At 42.0% G+C, this 18,354-nt stretch overlaps 1 protein-coding gene across 1 annotated transcript in view; it reads left to right on the forward strand.

Annotated features, from left to right (window-relative positions):
• Positions 1 to 18,354, forward strand: part of LRP6 (LDL receptor related protein 6) — a 158,468-nt gene that overhangs the window by 100,410 nt on the left and 39,704 nt on the right. The window contains exons 8-14 of the mRNA XM_068277320.1: positions 6,866 to 7,082; positions 9,308 to 9,597; positions 10,307 to 10,533; positions 13,739 to 13,923; positions 15,832 to 16,158; positions 16,240 to 16,439; positions 18,039 to 18,250. Of these exons, the coding sequence (XP_068133421.1) occupies positions 6,866 to 7,082; positions 9,308 to 9,597; positions 10,307 to 10,533; positions 13,739 to 13,923; positions 15,832 to 16,158; positions 16,240 to 16,439; positions 18,039 to 18,250 (1,658 nt within the window). The remainder of the gene's footprint in view (positions 1 to 6,865; positions 7,083 to 9,307; positions 9,598 to 10,306; positions 10,534 to 13,738; positions 13,924 to 15,831; positions 16,159 to 16,239; positions 16,440 to 18,038; positions 18,251 to 18,354) is intronic.

The following is an 18,354-nucleotide window of genomic DNA, read 5'->3' on the forward strand; positions in this document are numbered from 1 at the left end:
GTACAAACAGCTGGTCTCTCAGGTTTCTGATACGGAAACCTGTAATAGTATCCTTCATAATTTAGTGCATTCTACTATGTCACTATATGCCTCTTAAATAAAAATATTTTCATTAGTGCTAAACACAAAATATGGTTTAAAAAGTGTTTTTCTAGATACATACACATGCTCATACATGTGTATAGGTATCTAGTCTATGCATTGTGTTCCTCCCAGCACTGGATCAGTATCGAACTTTACGTAAATTCCTACTTTCATTCTCCTGGTTGCCTCTTGAGCACTATAAGTGTCTGATAAGGTATCTTGAATTTATCATGTGTGCACGCTGATCCTTATATCTGATGTGCTATCATCTGTCAGTAGGAATCATAATTGCAGTGCTACGAATGAGCGTCTGGGGCTCCTGTGAATGCAGTCTTTTTCTTACTCCATATCCCACTCTCATGGCAGAGTGGTTTTCTTCAGGTGCTCTGTATGAGCCCAATAGGGTGCAGTTGGCTTAAGGAAACTGCATGTCCTGTGGGTTAATTGCATTCAGCTGTCAGCTGCATATCTTTGTGTGTATACATATTTTTTACTTCTAAGCGATGCCATTACTTTGTGGGTTCTCTGCCAGCCCACGAGAAGTCGATAAGCTGGCCGTGGTGGTTAATGGAGCCCAGCAGGAGGGTTCAGAAGGAGGCTTTTGTTCCATGTTTTATCTAGCAGTCCTCAGCAGACAGAAGCAGACTGTCTCTACAGCAGTGACATTAATCTCCTTCAGTTTTCTGAGAAAAGATGGCCGCTTCACATTGTAGCACGCCAGCGGGGTGTAGGAGTTGCAATTATTATGAACCGCACATCGCAACACGCTTAACCTTATGTCTGCCAGCACTTATTGTCTGGATCTCATCACTGCACTAGAAGACATGCTGACTTGTTTCTCATCCATAAATGTAGTGCAGAGGAGGGTGTCTTTATTATATTCCAAATTGTGCAGTTTTCTTCGTTCTTTAGAAAGAACCCTAAATGTACACAGAGGTGGAAATTGCACCTATGAAGAGCCGCAGGAATATTCTAAATGTTATGTGTAGGCTACATTACTGTACAGATGCCTCTGCTTTGAAGAATCAAAAATTAAAGTATATAGATCCAGTAAGAGAAGTATGACCACATGTCCATTGTTTTACAAGAATTCAACCTTGTGTGCGCTCAGTTGCTTTGTCCACTCCTTCAAATACGGTTCCTTCCTCTCTGGGAGCTATCAACATATGATGTCAAGGTTCCCCCAACAGTCTTGCAAGACTTTGGCATATATTCCTCCTCATTTGCTTTGCCCTTTTTTGGTCTCTTCAATTTGCCTACCCACTGGCTGCACATAGGTATTTCTAGACTCCCTTCTTTTAGCTTTTAGCAGAGCTGCTTCCTCTGGTATTTCAAAACTTATGGTTTTATCAAATTGTGCTCCTTTCTGTCACCTGATCTAGTAACATCATCAGATACCCTCATGTCACAGTAGCTTCTGCTAATGAGCACAGAGCCTCCTTCCTGAAGGCGGTCTTTCAAGTATCACTGATGGCAGAAATAGGAGTTTTTTGCATTTCTCATGTTTTTACAACAGGCAAGTACGGTAAATACCTGACGCGGTGACCGGAAATTAAGACTGTGTATGTCTCAGCCATGGCACAGACAGTTGTTTAAAAGGGGCAGAAGGTATAAACCTTTCGTATAGTATTGAAACCTTAACCACTTCATGACAAAGGACGTGTATATATACGTCCATTGTATTTGTGGATAATGCACCACCAGTTTGTTACTAAATGTGGCACATGTGGTATCGTTTTAACCAGGACGAGTTGTAGAATACATTTTGGTGTGTCTAACAGCTTGGACCCCCGTCACATAAACAATAGCTAGGGACAAACTTAATCAAAACATACAAATTAATTTTCCAAATTATGATCAAACTTGGGAAAGTTGTAAGAAAACTACAAGAGACATATGTGGTAACTTTTAACAGTCATAAGTAGTAGAATACAGTTTAGACAGTTTTAGGGTTGAGGCCTAAGTTTTTGTGTATTCTTTTTAGTCACAAACTGAATCAAAAGCAATAATATTTTCGCATATTCTGTACCAAAATAAGACTTGTAAAATGATAGTTACAGAATATAAAAGAAAAAAAAATATTTTGTTACCTTAGAAACTTGGCTTTTTAAATATGTAAGCCATGAGGGTATATTGCTATTATTTTTGCAAATAAGGTCGTGTAATCATAGATAGTGTATAATGAGAAAGAAAAAAAAATTAAAGAACAGAAAGACACCTTTCTTTCTAAATACAATAATGTTACCATACATTGCTAGGAACAAAATCTACATGTTTTAATAACCAGGATGAATACGCAAATAAAATTTGTGGGTTTAATTTAGAAAACAAGTCGTGCAGGCACCACCGATGTAGATAAAGCTTCTTTTATTGATCACATCAGATAAGGCAGAGGATACGACAGACCGCTGTTTCGAGCAATCTAGCTCATTATCAAGTTGTCAAAACTGTGGGTTTAATTTATAGTTAGCACTGTTTATTGTAAAGGTATACGCCATGTTAATGGAGACATAGTGTTTTTTTTTTTCTATTTTTTTCCCTTATTTTCCCTTTAAAATGCATAGAAAATAAGGTAGTTACTAAACACAATTCTCACATGCTAAAAGCCTAATTTGTCCTGAAACAAACAATATATAGATCATTTAGGTGTGATAAGTAGTAAAAAAGTTATTGGTGAATGAATGGGAGCAGCGCTGATATGTGAAAGTTGCTCTCGTCATGAAGTGGTTAAAAAAAATTAAAAAAAAAAAAATCTTAAATGGAGTTTTTACTTTAACCACTTGAGGACCCACCCTTTACCCCCCCTTAAGGACCAGCGCTGTTTGATGGGATCTGTGCTGGGTGGCCCCCAGCACAGATCAGCGGGCACGCAGAGCGATCAGATCGCCCCCCTTTTTTTCCCCCTATGGGGATGATGTGCAGGGGGGGTCTGATCGCTCCAGCGTGCAGGCTAGTTGCGGGGGGGGGGGGTACCTCAAAGCCCCCCTCCGCGGCGACATTCCCTCTCCTACCTGTCCCCCCAGTGATCCGGGCTGCACAGGACGCTATCCGTCCTGTGCAGCCAGTGACAGGACGTCCTCTGTCACATGGCGGCGATCCCCGGCCGCTGATTGGCCGAGGATCGCCGATCTGCCTTACGGCGCTGCTGCGCAGCAGCGCCGTACAATGTAAACAATGCGGATTATTTCCGCTTGTGTTTAAATTTAGCCTGCGAGCCGCCATCGGCGGCCCGCAGGCTATTCACGGAGCCCCCCGCCGTGATTTGACAGGAAGCAGCCGCTCGCGCGAGCGGCTGCTTCCTGATTAATCAGCCTGCAGCTGGCGACGCAGTACTGCGTCGCTGGTCCTGCAGCTGCCACTTTGCCGACGCACGGTATAAGCGTGCGGTCGGCAAGTGGTTAAAGGAATACTGTAGGGGGGTCAGGGGAAAATGAGTTGAACTTACCCGGGGCTTCTAACAGTCTCCCGCAGACATCCTGTGCCCGCGCAGCCACTCACCGATGCTCCGGCCCCGCCTCCGGTTCACTTCTGGAATTTCAGACTTTAAAGTCTGAAAACCACTGCGCCTGCTTTGCCGTGTCCTCGCTTCCACTGACGTCGCCAGAAGTGTATAGCACAACACCAGTATGGTCTGTGCCTGCGCAGTTCGCTCCTGGTGACATCATCGGGAGCAAGGACACGGCAACGCAGGCACAGTGGTTTTCAGACTTTAAAGTCTGAAATTCCAAAATTCCAGAAGTGAACCGGAGGCGGGGCCGGAGCATCGGTGTGTGGCTGCATGGGCACAGGATGTCTGCGGGGGACCATTAGAAGCCACGGGTAAGTTCAACTCATTTTCTCCCGACCCCCCCCCTTACAGTATTCCTTTAAAAAAGATAAAAACTTCTGTTCCACAATCTTACAGAAAACACAAGAACTGATAGAAAATGAGCCTTGTATTGCCATGTATTATAATGTGTGCTTTGTACTGACTTAGCTGTTCTCTCTGCCATGCTGTTGTGTTGGACTTGAAGTTTTTGGCTAATCCAGTTGTCCACGGGCAAAGGTGCCCATCAACAATGCAATTTTGATTGTACATTTACTAGAAAGGTGAAGTGAGTATACATTGAACAGATAATTTAGGTAGTTCCTAATATTACATAGATGTAGTAGGGGGCTTTTAGGACCATTGTAGTCCCTTACACACTCCAATGAGTTCTGGTTCACCATGAGCTTGCTGGTTAGTCTGTACCTCTCGGTGTTTCAAGCCCTACAGCATAGAGCCAAATTAATCCATGCCATGCACTGGTGAGGATCAAACAATCTGAAACCGTCTGTATGCATGTTGGATTATTATGGCTCTGTACAAATTAACAAGTTGACACATCATTGCATTCCAGCGGTTCTGGAGGTGTGTTTAGCTTCTAAGGGTACAATGGTTAATTTGCATATATACAGCAGTGATGCCCTGGGAGACATCTCAAGCTCACTCCAACCTGAATTATCGCAAATTCTTTCTGTTTTAAGAAAGCAAACTTTTGTTTTTCTATAGATGTAGTAAGATTGTATAATAAGTGGGTACCTTTATGCATCTTGACCAATAAGGTTTTAAGCTTGTCCTATACTACACTGGCATACTCTAATGGTGCTAGCCATTGGTTTTATCAATTCAAATGTCAGACCATCTTAAAAGCTTGTGTACTGTATGCCTTCCTTAAAAGGCACGCTGGGAAAGTTTTCTCCAAGCTGAGGCTGCAGATGGACCCAGATGGACATTTATCGATCTTTATAATAGTTTTTTCTCTCCTCCAAAACCTTTTTATTAAGCTGAACAATAACCTGGAAACTTAATTCAGAACCGGAGATGCCTGGATTACATTAAAGGCTACTGCTTAAGAGTGAATGTACTTAAAAATATTCTTGCCTATGTGGCAGTCAAAATAGGTCCTTAGATAAGAGCATAATGGGTCTGCTTTAAATCTCTGTACAGTGTGATTTTTCTGGCCATAATCCCGATATTGCAGCTTCTGGCGTTAACCCCAGCCTGTCTTTGGTTTCTGTCCCTATCTAAATGCCTCTATTGTGCTTGCTGCTTTCGCTGTGTGTGGGCAGGTTTCTCTGGCATCGGGAGAAAGTGGGCTGAGTGTGTGTAATGGTATGTAAGCTGGATTTCTATGAAACAATGATTTTCCAATTATGCTAATTGTATTCAGTTTCTGCACGCTGATAAGTTGGCTTGTACGTTACTGAACCCTCTGGCTGTGTTTAACATCCATTTTAGACGGGAAGGGCTCTGCTGTTGCTTTCCTCACCCCAGACAAGTATTCAGAAAAATGTCAGAACAACCACCAATCTCCTGCATGGTTTTTCAATCAGATACTTTTCTTAACACATAGGATGCCGGTGAACTTTCTGGTGTGCAGCTGCTGATTAATAGCAAAGACCCTGCACAGTTCCTCTAGTGCCTTCACTGCCAGCGCTCAGCCTGGGGATCTGGGTAGATGTGGTTGAAGCCACAAGCTTCCTCTGCTCTACTTTCTCCCTCTCTGTGGTTTCCCTGTGTTTAGACTCTGACCCTTAACGTGAAACTCCACACCGATTGGCGGTTCTCAGAGCAAAAACCACCAGAGATCACATTAACCTCCCTCAGCTGATGAAAAGGGGGCTTGTGCAAGACTTTAAACAGAGCTCTCGCTTTTTATGCCTTTAATGCATATGCTAGACATCAGTTTAATTTAGTCCTATTCCAGAAGCTGCAGCACTATGTGGCAGAGCTTGTTGTTTGTGTTAGCTCATTTATTAGTGTCATTTTATTTATCATTTCCAATAGAGTACCTGATCAGGAGTCTCATGATATTGTGCCCTTTTGATTGATGCCATCTATGGTCCACAAATACACATGCACTAGATTCATTTTCCTGGGAAATACCTTTCATGAAAATATCATTTGGAATTGTACAAATATAGCTGTCCCCTGATGCCATTGCTGTTAGTCATATTGTTGGATCACTAGTGATTGTCCTCTATTGTTCTTCAGATGTTGTCTCTGCAGAAGGGTAACCTATCGCCTCTCCTTCCCCTGCTCCCTCCGCAGAATAGAACAGGCTGCTCAACAGTGTGTCCAAGTTATTGAAAATTTGGAACAGAGTTATTAAAGTGTATGGAGTACCCAGATAGTGCATGGTGACCACTAGAACAAGAATTATTGAGTTAGGATAATACAATTTATTGGCTAAGAAGTAAAGAAGCAAGCATTCAGCTAATAAGCCTTGTTCAGACGTTCCTGTGTTGACAAGATGTTAGAACACACAGCTTATTTACACTGGACATTAGGTGAAACCTTATTTTGCAATCATAAATAAATGTCATTAGATTCCTTAATTACAACATCAGGGGGGTCTCACAGGAGGCTAGCTAATGTATAACAAATACAGTATATAAGACCACTTGTTTGATAAATCACACACATTTCACAAGTACTTAGGCAGAGTACATACAATATTTGTTTTAGAGTAATAAAATTGTGGCATTTAAAACCCATCTACCAGCACAATACATTTTACAGAGCCACATCAATCCAACATGCATACATATCCATGCCATGCACTCATGAGGGCCAGAAAGTCTGAAACAATGCTGCATGCATGCTGTAGTTATTATTATTGTCTAAATGCCCAATAAGTTTACTTCCAGAGACTTTTCTCTGTGTGAAAAGTCCTTTTCATGATTTACAGTATTCTTACCCTTCAGCATTGTGGAAATAACCTTTTATTCACAGTCTTTTCTTTCCTGCATCTTGTAGGTAATGAATGTAGATGGCTCAGCGCGCAGAGTGCTGGTGGAGGACAAGTTGCCACACATCTTTGGTTTCACACTCCTGGGAGATTACGTTTATTGGACTGATTGGCAGAGACGGAGCATCGAGAGAGTCCACAAGAATACAGGGGAGCGTGAGGTGATAATTGACCAGCTTCCTGACTTGATGGGTTTGAAGGCTACAAACATTCACAGGACATCAGGTGAGCTGCGGAGGCAGGCTGTGATGGGCCTATTGGGATTCTCAGTGGCTGATTACTAAACAAGTGGGGCTGAAAATCATAAATGCAGATAAATTGCTCCATTGACTTTAAAGGAACTCTAGATGTGAGACCTACGGAAGCTGACCTATTTATTTCCTTGTAAACAATAGCAGTTGCTTGGCAATGCTGCTAATCTTTCTGATCAGTAGTGTCTCAAACGAGCATGCAGCTAATCCTGTCAGATTTGTCAGACCTCTAATCTGCATGCTTGTTCAGGGTCTATGGCTTAAGGTGGCCACACACCATACAATCTTGGTTGTACAGATTTACCAAATGTATGTAGTATAAGGGCCAACAGATTGAAAATACCTTGAATGATTGATTGGATAAGCTCTTATACTACATGAAAGTGGTAAGATTGAACAACCAAGATTGTATGGTGTGTGTTGAGCCTTAGTTTTATGCTGGGAATACACCATTAGATTTTTTGGCAGAAAGATGGTTCGATAGATAATTTTGGACATGTCTGATCTGATTTTCGATCGTTTTTCTGATCGATTTCTCATAGAAGTGAACTGAAATCGTTCGGAAAATCGATCAGACAGTAAATGCTGAAAAGTCTCATTGTGTATTCCCATCATTAGAGGCAGGGGATCAGCAGCACAGCAAAGTAATGTGTATTATTTAATGGGAAATAAACATGTCAGCCTCCATATTTCTCTCATTTTAGGTTCCCTTTAAGCATCATTTTAAGCACACCTTAAGGTGACCATACACTGGTCGATTTGCCATCAGATCGACCAACAGATAGATCCCTCTCTGATCAGAGAGGGATCGTATGGCTGCCTTTACTGCAAACAGATTGTGAATCGATTTCAGCATGAAACCGATCACAATCTGTGGAGCTGCCGCCACCGCCCACCCGCATACATTACCTGATCCGGCTGGCCAGTCTCCGCTGTCTTCTTCTCCGCACTCGGCTCCAGCTTCACTGAACTTCCTGTCCGGGGACAGGAAGGAAGTGAAGCCTGCCAGACTCTTGAGCCCAGCGGAGAAGGAGCAGCAGGTACACGCGCCGGCGGAACAGGTAATGTATTGCGTCGGGCATTCGAACGCCGGTATCGATGCACTCCTGACCCGTCGTCGATCGAGCAAAATCTTCCGCACGGACAGGGACGGGAACGATCGATTTCGGTTGGAAATCGATTGTTTGGTCAACTATTTCACAGCAGATTTGATCACAGTGATCGAATCTGCTGTATATCAGCGGGAAAATCGTTAGGTGTATGGGCCCCTTTAGAAACACTTTAAAGTTCCACTCTTGTTGTAAAACGTCAATCCTGTGTTCAGATCACAAGGGTTTTTCAAATATTATTTCAAATGTTGTACTGGCAGCTACTACCAAGGAAGCACAATAGGCACAGCTTACTAGTATCCTTCCTACCAGCACAGGGAATGGTAGGTGTGCCGTTATAGGTTTGGTTGGTATGGGTGATGCTCCGGAGCAGCAATGCAGTATGAACACATAGTAAACGCAATATGTGAACGCATTGCATTTCTACTGTGTTTAATCAATTTACGTTTTCAAAATATCGTAAAAAAAAAAAAAAAAAAAAGCATGTGCGTAGTTTGGAAAATTACAGCGCTAGACAAATGTGGCTGAAACCTACTCATACAGAAGTCCTAAGGTTCAACAGGGCAACACATGAAATATAAATTTTTTCTTTTCACTTTTTTTTTTTTATTCACAAACGTGACATTATCTCAGCCACTTAGAAAGCAGTAAAGTCTTATTTCTTTAAATGGAGTTAATGTTTTTAGTGATTAACCCATCTGAATTGGATCAAAGCATCAGAATGGTGAGGCCAGGCTTTAGAAACCTTTCTCTAATGGATGTATGTATACAAGGATATTTTGTCCACTTCCTACACAACTTCTACAATAAAACCAATTATTCATGAAGAGGTTTTATTTTGGATTATATGGAGCGTCCTCTTAGACTTGCCCTTGCTTGAGAGAAGATCAAAAATGTTCAGTCGCTTTTGTTGCAATGCTAGCACAGCCAGAATACTTAATGTTCAAATATTACTGCCACCATGATAAAATATTTCCAACTGAACCTGGAAAGTTTTTAGACTATTGGGATAGGAATGCTTTTAAACTTAAGTCTATTGCCATATTAGGTTGCATAGAAAATGTCTAATCCTTCTTGCTTTAATCTAAAGGGAACAACACTTGCGCTGATGACAATGGCGGCTGCAGCCATCTGTGTCTGTATCGGCCCCAGGGGCCGCGATGTGCTTGTCCAATAGGATTGGAGCTGATCAATGACATGAGGACCTGTATTGTTCCGGAGGCATTCCTTCTTTTCTCCCGCCGGGCAGACATCCGCCGCATTTCTCTAGAGACCAACAATAACAACGTGGCCATTCCGCTGACTGGTGTGAAGGAAGCATCTGCTCTAGATTTCGATGTCACAGATAACCGTATCTACTGGACAGACATAAATTTAAAGGTAGGTACTTGGTCATCTGACCCAATATTCCTTTTGACCTCCCTGGTTTATTTTGTTTTGGGTATGGTCCAAAAGGCAGGATGCTGGTCCCTTATCTGATTTTTCTCTGGAATCGCATTGTTTTTGCCTGCAGGTTCCTGCTCGGGCTTAAATAAGCACATGTGTAGGAATGTACTTGATATTTGCTTTTAACCTCCCTGGCGATATTGATGGATATACACGTCAATACAAAATATGCTGTGAACAGTATTGACGTGCATACACGTCAATAAACTTCTGCACTGTATACTAGACCCTTGCGTAAGTATCACGTCCGGGCGGCTGAAATAGTTAAAGTTGCATCAAACCGCAACGTCCTACTGTGAAAGAAGCCTAAAATACAGAAACCTTTGCCTTTCAAACACAAATAAAATACAGAGGTAAATTGCATGACTGCAGTGTTCGTCGCTTAATGAATATGGAAACACAGCAGTAACTGAAAAATTGAGTTATATTAAATGCCTATCACGGCTATATTGTGACTTTTTATAAACATGCTGCCAGTGATCAATGAATATTTATGCACTTTGAAACTCTACATCAGTCCACTGTCGCCCAGACCCTCTGCATATCACTCCAGCCTCAACACAGCTGCCTCTTTATTATGCATCAGACAGCTTGTCTTGAGCACTTTTGTGTGTATTTTTTTCTAATTTTTTTTCTTTTGCAGACAATAAGCCGGGCCTTCATGAACGGAAGCGCCATGGAACATGTGGTCCAGTTTGGTTTGGACTATCCAGAAGGCATGGCAGTGGATTGGTTGGGGAAGAACCTTTACTGGGCGGATACCGGTACAAATCGCATTGAGGTCTCCAAGCTGGATGGGCTGCATCGGCAGATACTGGTGTGGAAAGATCTGGATAGCCCTCGGGCACTTGCACTGGACCCAGCAGAGGGGTGAGTGACGAGATACGAGAATGTATGTTAGGGCTGGTGCATGCCAAGGGCACTTTTGAGCGGTTTTCAGATCGCCAGCACTTTGAAAAGCGCTTGGCTACTGAAACCATATGAGGGTGTTCCCATAGCAGTGTTGTGATTTTTCTAAAATCGCAAACCTGCTGCATGTAGCATTTTTTTTGGAGCGATTCAGCTTGAGTGAATGAGCAAAAATGTTCATTTAGGCTGTATTCACAATGGGACGTTGCGTTTTAATGCGACATTAAAGTCGCAACGTTTCTGCGTTAAGAGGTAACGCAATATCTATGTATCATTTTTACAGATGTATGTCACATACACACTGGCAGTTTTCAGACAAAATAGTATTTCATAATTGGCTGGAAGACAGTTCTGTTGTGGTGCACAGACACTCACTGGGCTTCTACCTACTGTCCTGTGGAGGGGGAATCGAGAAGAATGAGCAAGAAACTTAAATGGCTGTTAGAGATGCAAAATGATGCTGGATAACTGTTGCCCAAAAATAATTGTTCTTGATCCCTTTGGGTTTAAAATGTTTTGCTGTAGTGTAAACACATGGTGCTTGTCTCTCGGCTGTGCAACCTGTTCTGCTTTATAGACCGGGGAGGCATGATTAGGAGGCATCATATCCTCATGCCTGTGAGAAGTGTAGTAGTGTTTAGGGAACTACCATGTTTCCCTGAAAGTAAGACACTGTCTTATATTAATTTTTGCTCCAAAATGTGTGCTAGGGCTTATTTTCAAAGGATGACTTTTTTTTGGGGGGGGGGGGGGACACTGGTAGTTTTCCTATACAAAGTGTATGTACTGCATGCCATGCTGAAACACAAGCAGCATGCACAGAGCTTGTGGTTTGCAGATATTGGCTCTCACTTATATAGAAGAAATTGATTCTGCTGATCATGTGGGTAAGCATCTATTTCTTGCAGGCAGAGAACTCTGTTAGGCTTCCCAGAACTATAATAGGATAAGCTGTGTGTCATGAGAAGAAGTGAAGTGCTGCTGCTGCTTATCACGACAGATCAGGAGGGCTGGCTCCAACAAAAACACAAATTGCCTGACACATATACTGCACTTTAGAAGTCACATTACACTGCTGCTCTCCTGTGTCCAGGCTTTGTATTGAGCGTGATTTGCTGGTGTCATGTGGGGCTGCTGCTAGGGCTTACATTCGGGGGATGTCTTATACTTCAAGCATGCTAGGGATTCCTGCTAGGGCTTATTCTCTGGGGATGCCTTACTTTAAGGGAAACACGGTATTAGTCAGCTTGGTGGATTTCTGTTAGACGAGCACGAGACCACCATCAACATACTTGGCTTATGTGGCATAATCTTACTGCAGGGACACCTGTATATAGTAGACAGTCACCCAAAACGATATTACAATTTTTTGGGGGGGCGTTAAGTTTGTTAGTATGTAGCTTTACCATGTCTAAGGGTGCATACACACATGCTCTTTTGATTGGCCAGTCATTGACCAATTGTATTACCTCCATGTAGCAAGAGGGCCATCTTATTTTGAATACTATAGATTGTATAGGTAAGCTCTCATACTACATGAAGTGAGAAAATTGGCTTTATGATACCAGAGTGACTGTCTACACATGGGGGAGCGCTGAATGCCATAGGTAGAATACAGATTAAAATAGTACTGAATCTAATACTGTATTTTCTGCTGCAGTTTAAAAAATAAATATAAACCTTACCTAGATAACAACCGGACTTCTTTCGCTACCAGTTTTCCCACATAGTCCCAAATATCTTCTGGTCTTTTATTTAACACTAAAAATCTGACTTTTACCAGTTATAATGCACAGTTCCATTCCTTGTTTGAATTCAGAATTAGACTGGATACACACTGTATAACCAGGGGTTAAGTGTTCATCATATTATACCCTGAGAAGGAAATGGAAAATTCCTTAAAAATAGCAGATCTTCTCTATTTTTCCAGATCTCAGTAGCTCTTTGTCCCCCTCTCTGTTCTCCATAACAAAGGCACATTATCCGCTCAGCGTCCTGGTCTGCTATCAATAATTACCCTCTCTGGGAACACAGACCTGAAATATTATCCCGTCATTCAGCCAGACGCTCCTGTGTCAGCGCAGTTCCATTCTCCGCCTTTCCCTTCTCACGTGTAAACTAGGTCAGCGTTCAGCTGCCCTGTGGATTGAAGGGAAAGTCTCAGGGGAAAGTGTAGAGGATCTCCAGTTACATCTAGGTACATATAGAAGAGCTGTTGCAGAGACTTCTAAATACATAGGCAGAAGCCTTGGAAATAGTGGGGAAAGTTTAGAACTTCATTGCTGTCTCGGCACCTGTTAAGGAAATATCTCACTTCCTGTTCTGTGCCCCTGTCTCCAGAATTGGAGCAAGGATAATCTTTCCGCAGTGGTGAAAAACACCCCACAAATCTAAACAAAGCATTTTGGTGTACCCAGTCCAGCATATTAAAATGTGCAAAGACTTGTACACTTGGAGGACCAGCTCCAGAATAAGCGCATTGTCCCAAGTAAAGATGAACTGTATTATGTACCCCATGTTCGTTTCTTTCTTTGTACAGCACCACCGAATATGTTGGCGCTTTATAAATCAATAATAACCAGGGCTGTGGAGTCGGTACAAAAATCTTCCGACCTCTCAGTTTATGAAACCACCGGCTCCGGGTACCCAAAATGACTCAGACTCCTTAGTCTCTTACCAGGGCTGTGGATTTTGTACAAAATCATCTGACTCCTCAGTTTGTGAAATCAGACTCCGACTCCGGGTACCTAAAATTGGTCCGACTCCTAGACTCTGACTCCAACTCTGACTCCACAGCCCTGATAATAACTGTGCAAGTCAGGACTCGGGCCGTTTTACTTTAGGTACCCTTTAAGTGTGTGGAATATGCAGGCCATGTTTTGTTTGTTTTGAAAAAAAAAACAAAAAAACATTACATTACAATTTTTGATTCTTGTGTACAGCTTCCAAAAAGTGATGGATCAGCACAACAACCCAGGCACATAGATTTTTGAAAAGGAAATCTGTAATGGTCCCTTCCATTTCTCTTTGAGTTCAGAATTCATTTTATTGATCACCAGAGGCTGGGAGCAGTTTTTTTTTTTTTTTTTTTTTTGGGTGTTGATCTTGAATTGTTCTGTAGTCATATCATGGTTTGCTCAGTGACCTGTTTCAATGCTTTTTGTAGGTTTATGTACTGGACAGAATGGGGAGGAAAGCCCAAGATAGACAGAGCTGCTATGGATGGCACAGAACGGATTACTCTGGTGCCAAATGTGGGACGGGCCAATGGGCTGACCATAGATTATGCTGAGAGACGACTTTACTGGACAGATCTGGATACGAACCTCATTGAGTCATCTGACATGATGGGTAAGTTCTGGCATGCAGTCCAGCTTGTGCATATTTAAAGTCCAAGGCCTACTTTGCACTTAGAGGAACTCCATGAAGTATTATTGGATCAAGAATCGAATAGGAATAATGTATGTAATGTATACTTTTTTTTTTGTTGTTGTTGTAAAAGGTTTGTTCGTCACACTATAGCCTGCAAAAGTCTGAAACGCTCTGGTCTGCTGACTGGCTCGCCTGTTTGAGTTAGAGGTGTCTCATTTTATGAACTAAAAAAATTAGCATCCAAAACTTCACTCAACTTAACCACTCGCCCATAAAGTAATCAAAGGACCTCTATTGTGAAAATCTTAAAATTTTAATCTATGTAAACATATACAGTTAAGTACGTTTCTTCCAGAGTAAAATGAGCCATAAATTACTTTTCTCCTATGTTGCGGTCACTTACAGTAAGTAGTAGAAATCTGACAGAACCAATAGGTTTTGGACTAGAAGTCTTCGGGGACATCTGTGCTCCATTACGCGTCATAGGCATTCATTTCAAAATTTTAAATTTTTAAATAAATTTGATAGTGAGTCATGGAACACTGCTTTCATTACGCATTTGACACTTAATGGAACGCAGGCATCCCCGAAGACTTCTGGTTAAGTTAACTCCCCGCTGCCTCTGGTCACATCTGAAGTCATTAGAATTCCGAATTCGAATCCTCCTGGACTCGAAAGCCCACCGCTGGCGACCAGAACCTGACCTACTACAGGATTTAACTTACTTTATAATAGAGGTATGTAAGAGTTGTTTGGCCTGCATCTCTTGCAGCTTCCAAGAAACAAGTCTGAGACTATTTCACCAACCTTTGCTTGGAATGACTTGCTAGGAGTTGTAGGAGCTTGATAAGTGACTGACACAGGCCTCCCATGCTGGGATTGTCAAGAGGAAGTGCAGAGAGCTCAGTGTGTGAATGGGGCTGTGGAGGGAGCAGCTGTCGGCAGGGCCCCGAGCCAGCTCCATTACTGCAGGTGAATAAACTGCCTCCCAGCTGTGCCAGTCAGGCTGCTGTCTTCCTGCGGCTGGAATGTTTCTGTGGAGGAAGTCAGCCGTGCCGTGGACAGGTGCCAAACTCCACTTGCCGCTACTACTTCATTTGCATCAAAAAGGATTTATCTGCAGGGGGAAATGTTAAACATGCTGTTTTAAGTAACGGATCCGCTTTGTATAAAAGCTTCCCTTCTATCGTTCTCTTCTTGAACCCATCCACTTCTTGCCTGGGTTTGAAGGACCTTTTCCTGCTTGCACAGATCTCCATTCCGCAATGCACATGTCACTGGAGGACGCATGTTAATTATTCAGTAACTTTATCAATGAGAAACCTCGAGGTCACAACTTCTACTGAATCAACACTTGCAGTTGTTTGTTTTTAATTCTTCATTCAGATTCTGCTGTATACTGTAGACCCAAAGTGCATATGGCTATTGCTTTTTAAGACATAATTTGATCTTGCCTAAAAATGTTTTGATTTTGTGATCTTAAAGGTTTTTATTGTACCTCAAATATTGGACATAACACCTATTTGCATGTCTCAAAAATGAGAATTCCAGGTGTAGTTATAGCGAGTAAACTGATAGTTCTGGCCCCAAAGGTCACCTCTTCAGCCTCATGATCCTGGCAGGCTGAGGTTCTATATGGCCATATTATACATGTAAGATTTATCAGAAAGTACTTTTCACAAAACAGCTCATTTCTACTAATTTATTTGAATTAACATTTAGCTAATGTTAAATATAATTGTTTAGCTAAAGCTCACAAATCAATACATGAAAATATATCCAGTTTTTTAATGCAGTTTTCACTTCCCCACTTGGGTTCTTTGATAAAAACATTTATTCCCTTATACTTTCATAAGGCTTATGCATGTTTGTCATTCTTTTATGTAGGACAAGACCGGGAAGTGATTGCTGATGACCTACCCCATCCTTTTGGTCTCACTCAGTACCAAGACTTCATATACTGGACAGATTGGAGCCGTAGAAGTATTGAAAGAGCCAATAAAACCAGCGGCCAGAACCGAACTATTATCCAAGGACACTTGGACTATGTTATGGACATCTTGGTATTCCATTCCTCTCGCCAGTCTGGCTGGAATGAGTGTGCGTCCAGTAATGGCCACTGCTCACATCTTTGCCTGGCTACTCCTGTCAGTGGATACACTTGTGGCTGTCCTGTACATTTTTCCCTGAATTCTGACAACAAGACTTGCAGCCGTAAGTAACTCATTCAGACATCTGTCATTGCAACGCTACTGAGTCACTAGTTGCGTAACCCTCTCTTCCAATTTTTTGCAGCTCCCAGTTCATTCCTGCTCTTCAGTCAGAAAAATGCCATCAATCGTATGGTGATCGATGAGCAACAGAGTCCCGACATCATTCTTCCAATTCACAACTTGCGCAATGTGCGTGCCATTGACTATGACCCCGTGGAGAAGCATTTGTACTGGATTGATTCCCGGCAGACAATTCGCCGGGCGCAGGAAGATGGCAGCCAAGTAAGGCAATCAAAATTGTAACCTTCAGTTGCCTTCACATGAAACTGTTTAAAGTTAACTGTTCATTAAGAATTGAAACCGTGCTGTGGAGGCTCTCCCTACTATACATCAGTTGCTGATGGGCTGAAATCACATTAGCTCGGATATATATTGAATAATCCTTTGTTTTGTGTTATGTCTGTTCATTGATCCATTATTACTGAGAGAAATTAAAAAACAAAAAACACTTGCAGTTCAACTGAAGTAGAACCATACAAGAAATGTGCTTGTAACACTCCCATAAGCTTGTGTAATGGAGGTCACATATGACCACACATAGCCCCTTGGTCTGGCTAAATGATTTCATGTCTAACAGTATGACCTTGAAGTGAAGCTTAAAGCAAACTTCTAAATGACTATTACAGAATTATAAACACATTTTTTTATTACTTCCAACCCTAAACTTTCCATATGGCAGATGAAATATGTTCCAAGTTGTCCCATGTACCCCCAAAAAAAGTCCCCAGTAAACATCCTCTAATGCATTGCAAGTGCTTGTATATTCAAATAATACCCACTTGGCATTTTAATTGTATCCACTGGCAATCATGCAGAGGTTTCCTCAGTTCCTACAGGCAGTTTGTCACAGAAGGAAGTTACATAGTTATTTGGGTTGAAAAAAAGACATGCGTCCATCGAGTTCACCCAGAAGTAAAATACATGAGTGGAGATGTTGCTGGGTAGGATTCAGCTCCCTTTTTATTTGAGATGTGCCTAGAGCATTGCATAAACATTCCAGATAATGTATTCTGCTGATTAGTGGGTGGAGTCTGGCTAAATTAGATAGAATTCAGAAATGAATACTTTAGTGTCCTGAGACACAAGTAAAACACCAGTTACTGCTCCTGTGTGGTGAGACAACATATTGATTTCTTGGAGGCAAACTATTCTCCAGCATGACTGTGATCCTCTTAAAGGGCACTGAGCCCCCCCTCCCCCACCCTTACCTATCATTATTATTCATTTATTGTATTTAGAAAGAGCCAACAGCAGAGCTATCATGTGCTAATCATGTACCCCTAGCCCCTGTGAAGGTTGTCAGCCACAGCTGGCCACCTTTCCTGCGGAGGAGGTACTCCTACCTACATACTACAGTTCCCAGCATGCGTTACGGCAAGGAGCGCGTTCACAGCTGGTTTCAGTATGGCCAGTGATGGCGACCTTTACAGCGACAAGGGGGCTACAAAAGCAGGGGGTCCCAGCCACCTTAAAAAAAAAAAAAAAAAAAAAAAAAAAAAAAGTTATGCTCAGTGCACGTAAATATTACTGCTGTAATAAATATTTTGACTAGAGAAACTCTGTAATCTCCTCAGAGCAGTAGTGGGTGTGGGAGCTCTACAGGGAGAAACGGGACTTGGAAGAAGCGGTGTGTAGCAAATGCTACTTGACAGCTCTATTTTAAGAGTAATATAACAGTTTTACTTGTGTCCTATGTTTCAGCCCTGTGTAGGTGGCATTTCAAGAATATATTTTGAAGTCTGTTTGGCGTTCCATTTTCGCTTGCATGAATCATATATGCAGGTTAATTTAACTATTTTAATTTTGGTTTGTTCTATGCAGAATGTAACTGTGGTCTCTAACTCAAACGCTAACCCGACCCTGGACATGCAGCCTTATGATATGAGCATTGACATCTACAGCCGCTTCATCTACTGGACGTGTGAAGCTACCAATGTCATCAATGTTACCCGTATGGATGGACGTGCTGTGGGTGTGGTCCTGAAAGGAGAACAAGATCGGCCCAGGGCAATCCTTGTTAACCCAGAGAGGGGGTAAGTACTGAGGAGCATGCTGTACTTTTTCAAGCACTCAATATTTCAGGTGGAACGTCAAGCAAAATTTGATGCAATGGTAAAGTCTTTTTTTTTTTGTTTTT

This window comes from Hyperolius riggenbachi, chromosome 3 (assembly GCF_040937935.1).
Source record: "Hyperolius riggenbachi isolate aHypRig1 chromosome 3, aHypRig1.pri, whole genome shotgun sequence".
Lineage (NCBI taxonomy): Eukaryota > Metazoa > Chordata > Amphibia > Anura > Hyperoliidae > Hyperolius > Hyperolius riggenbachi.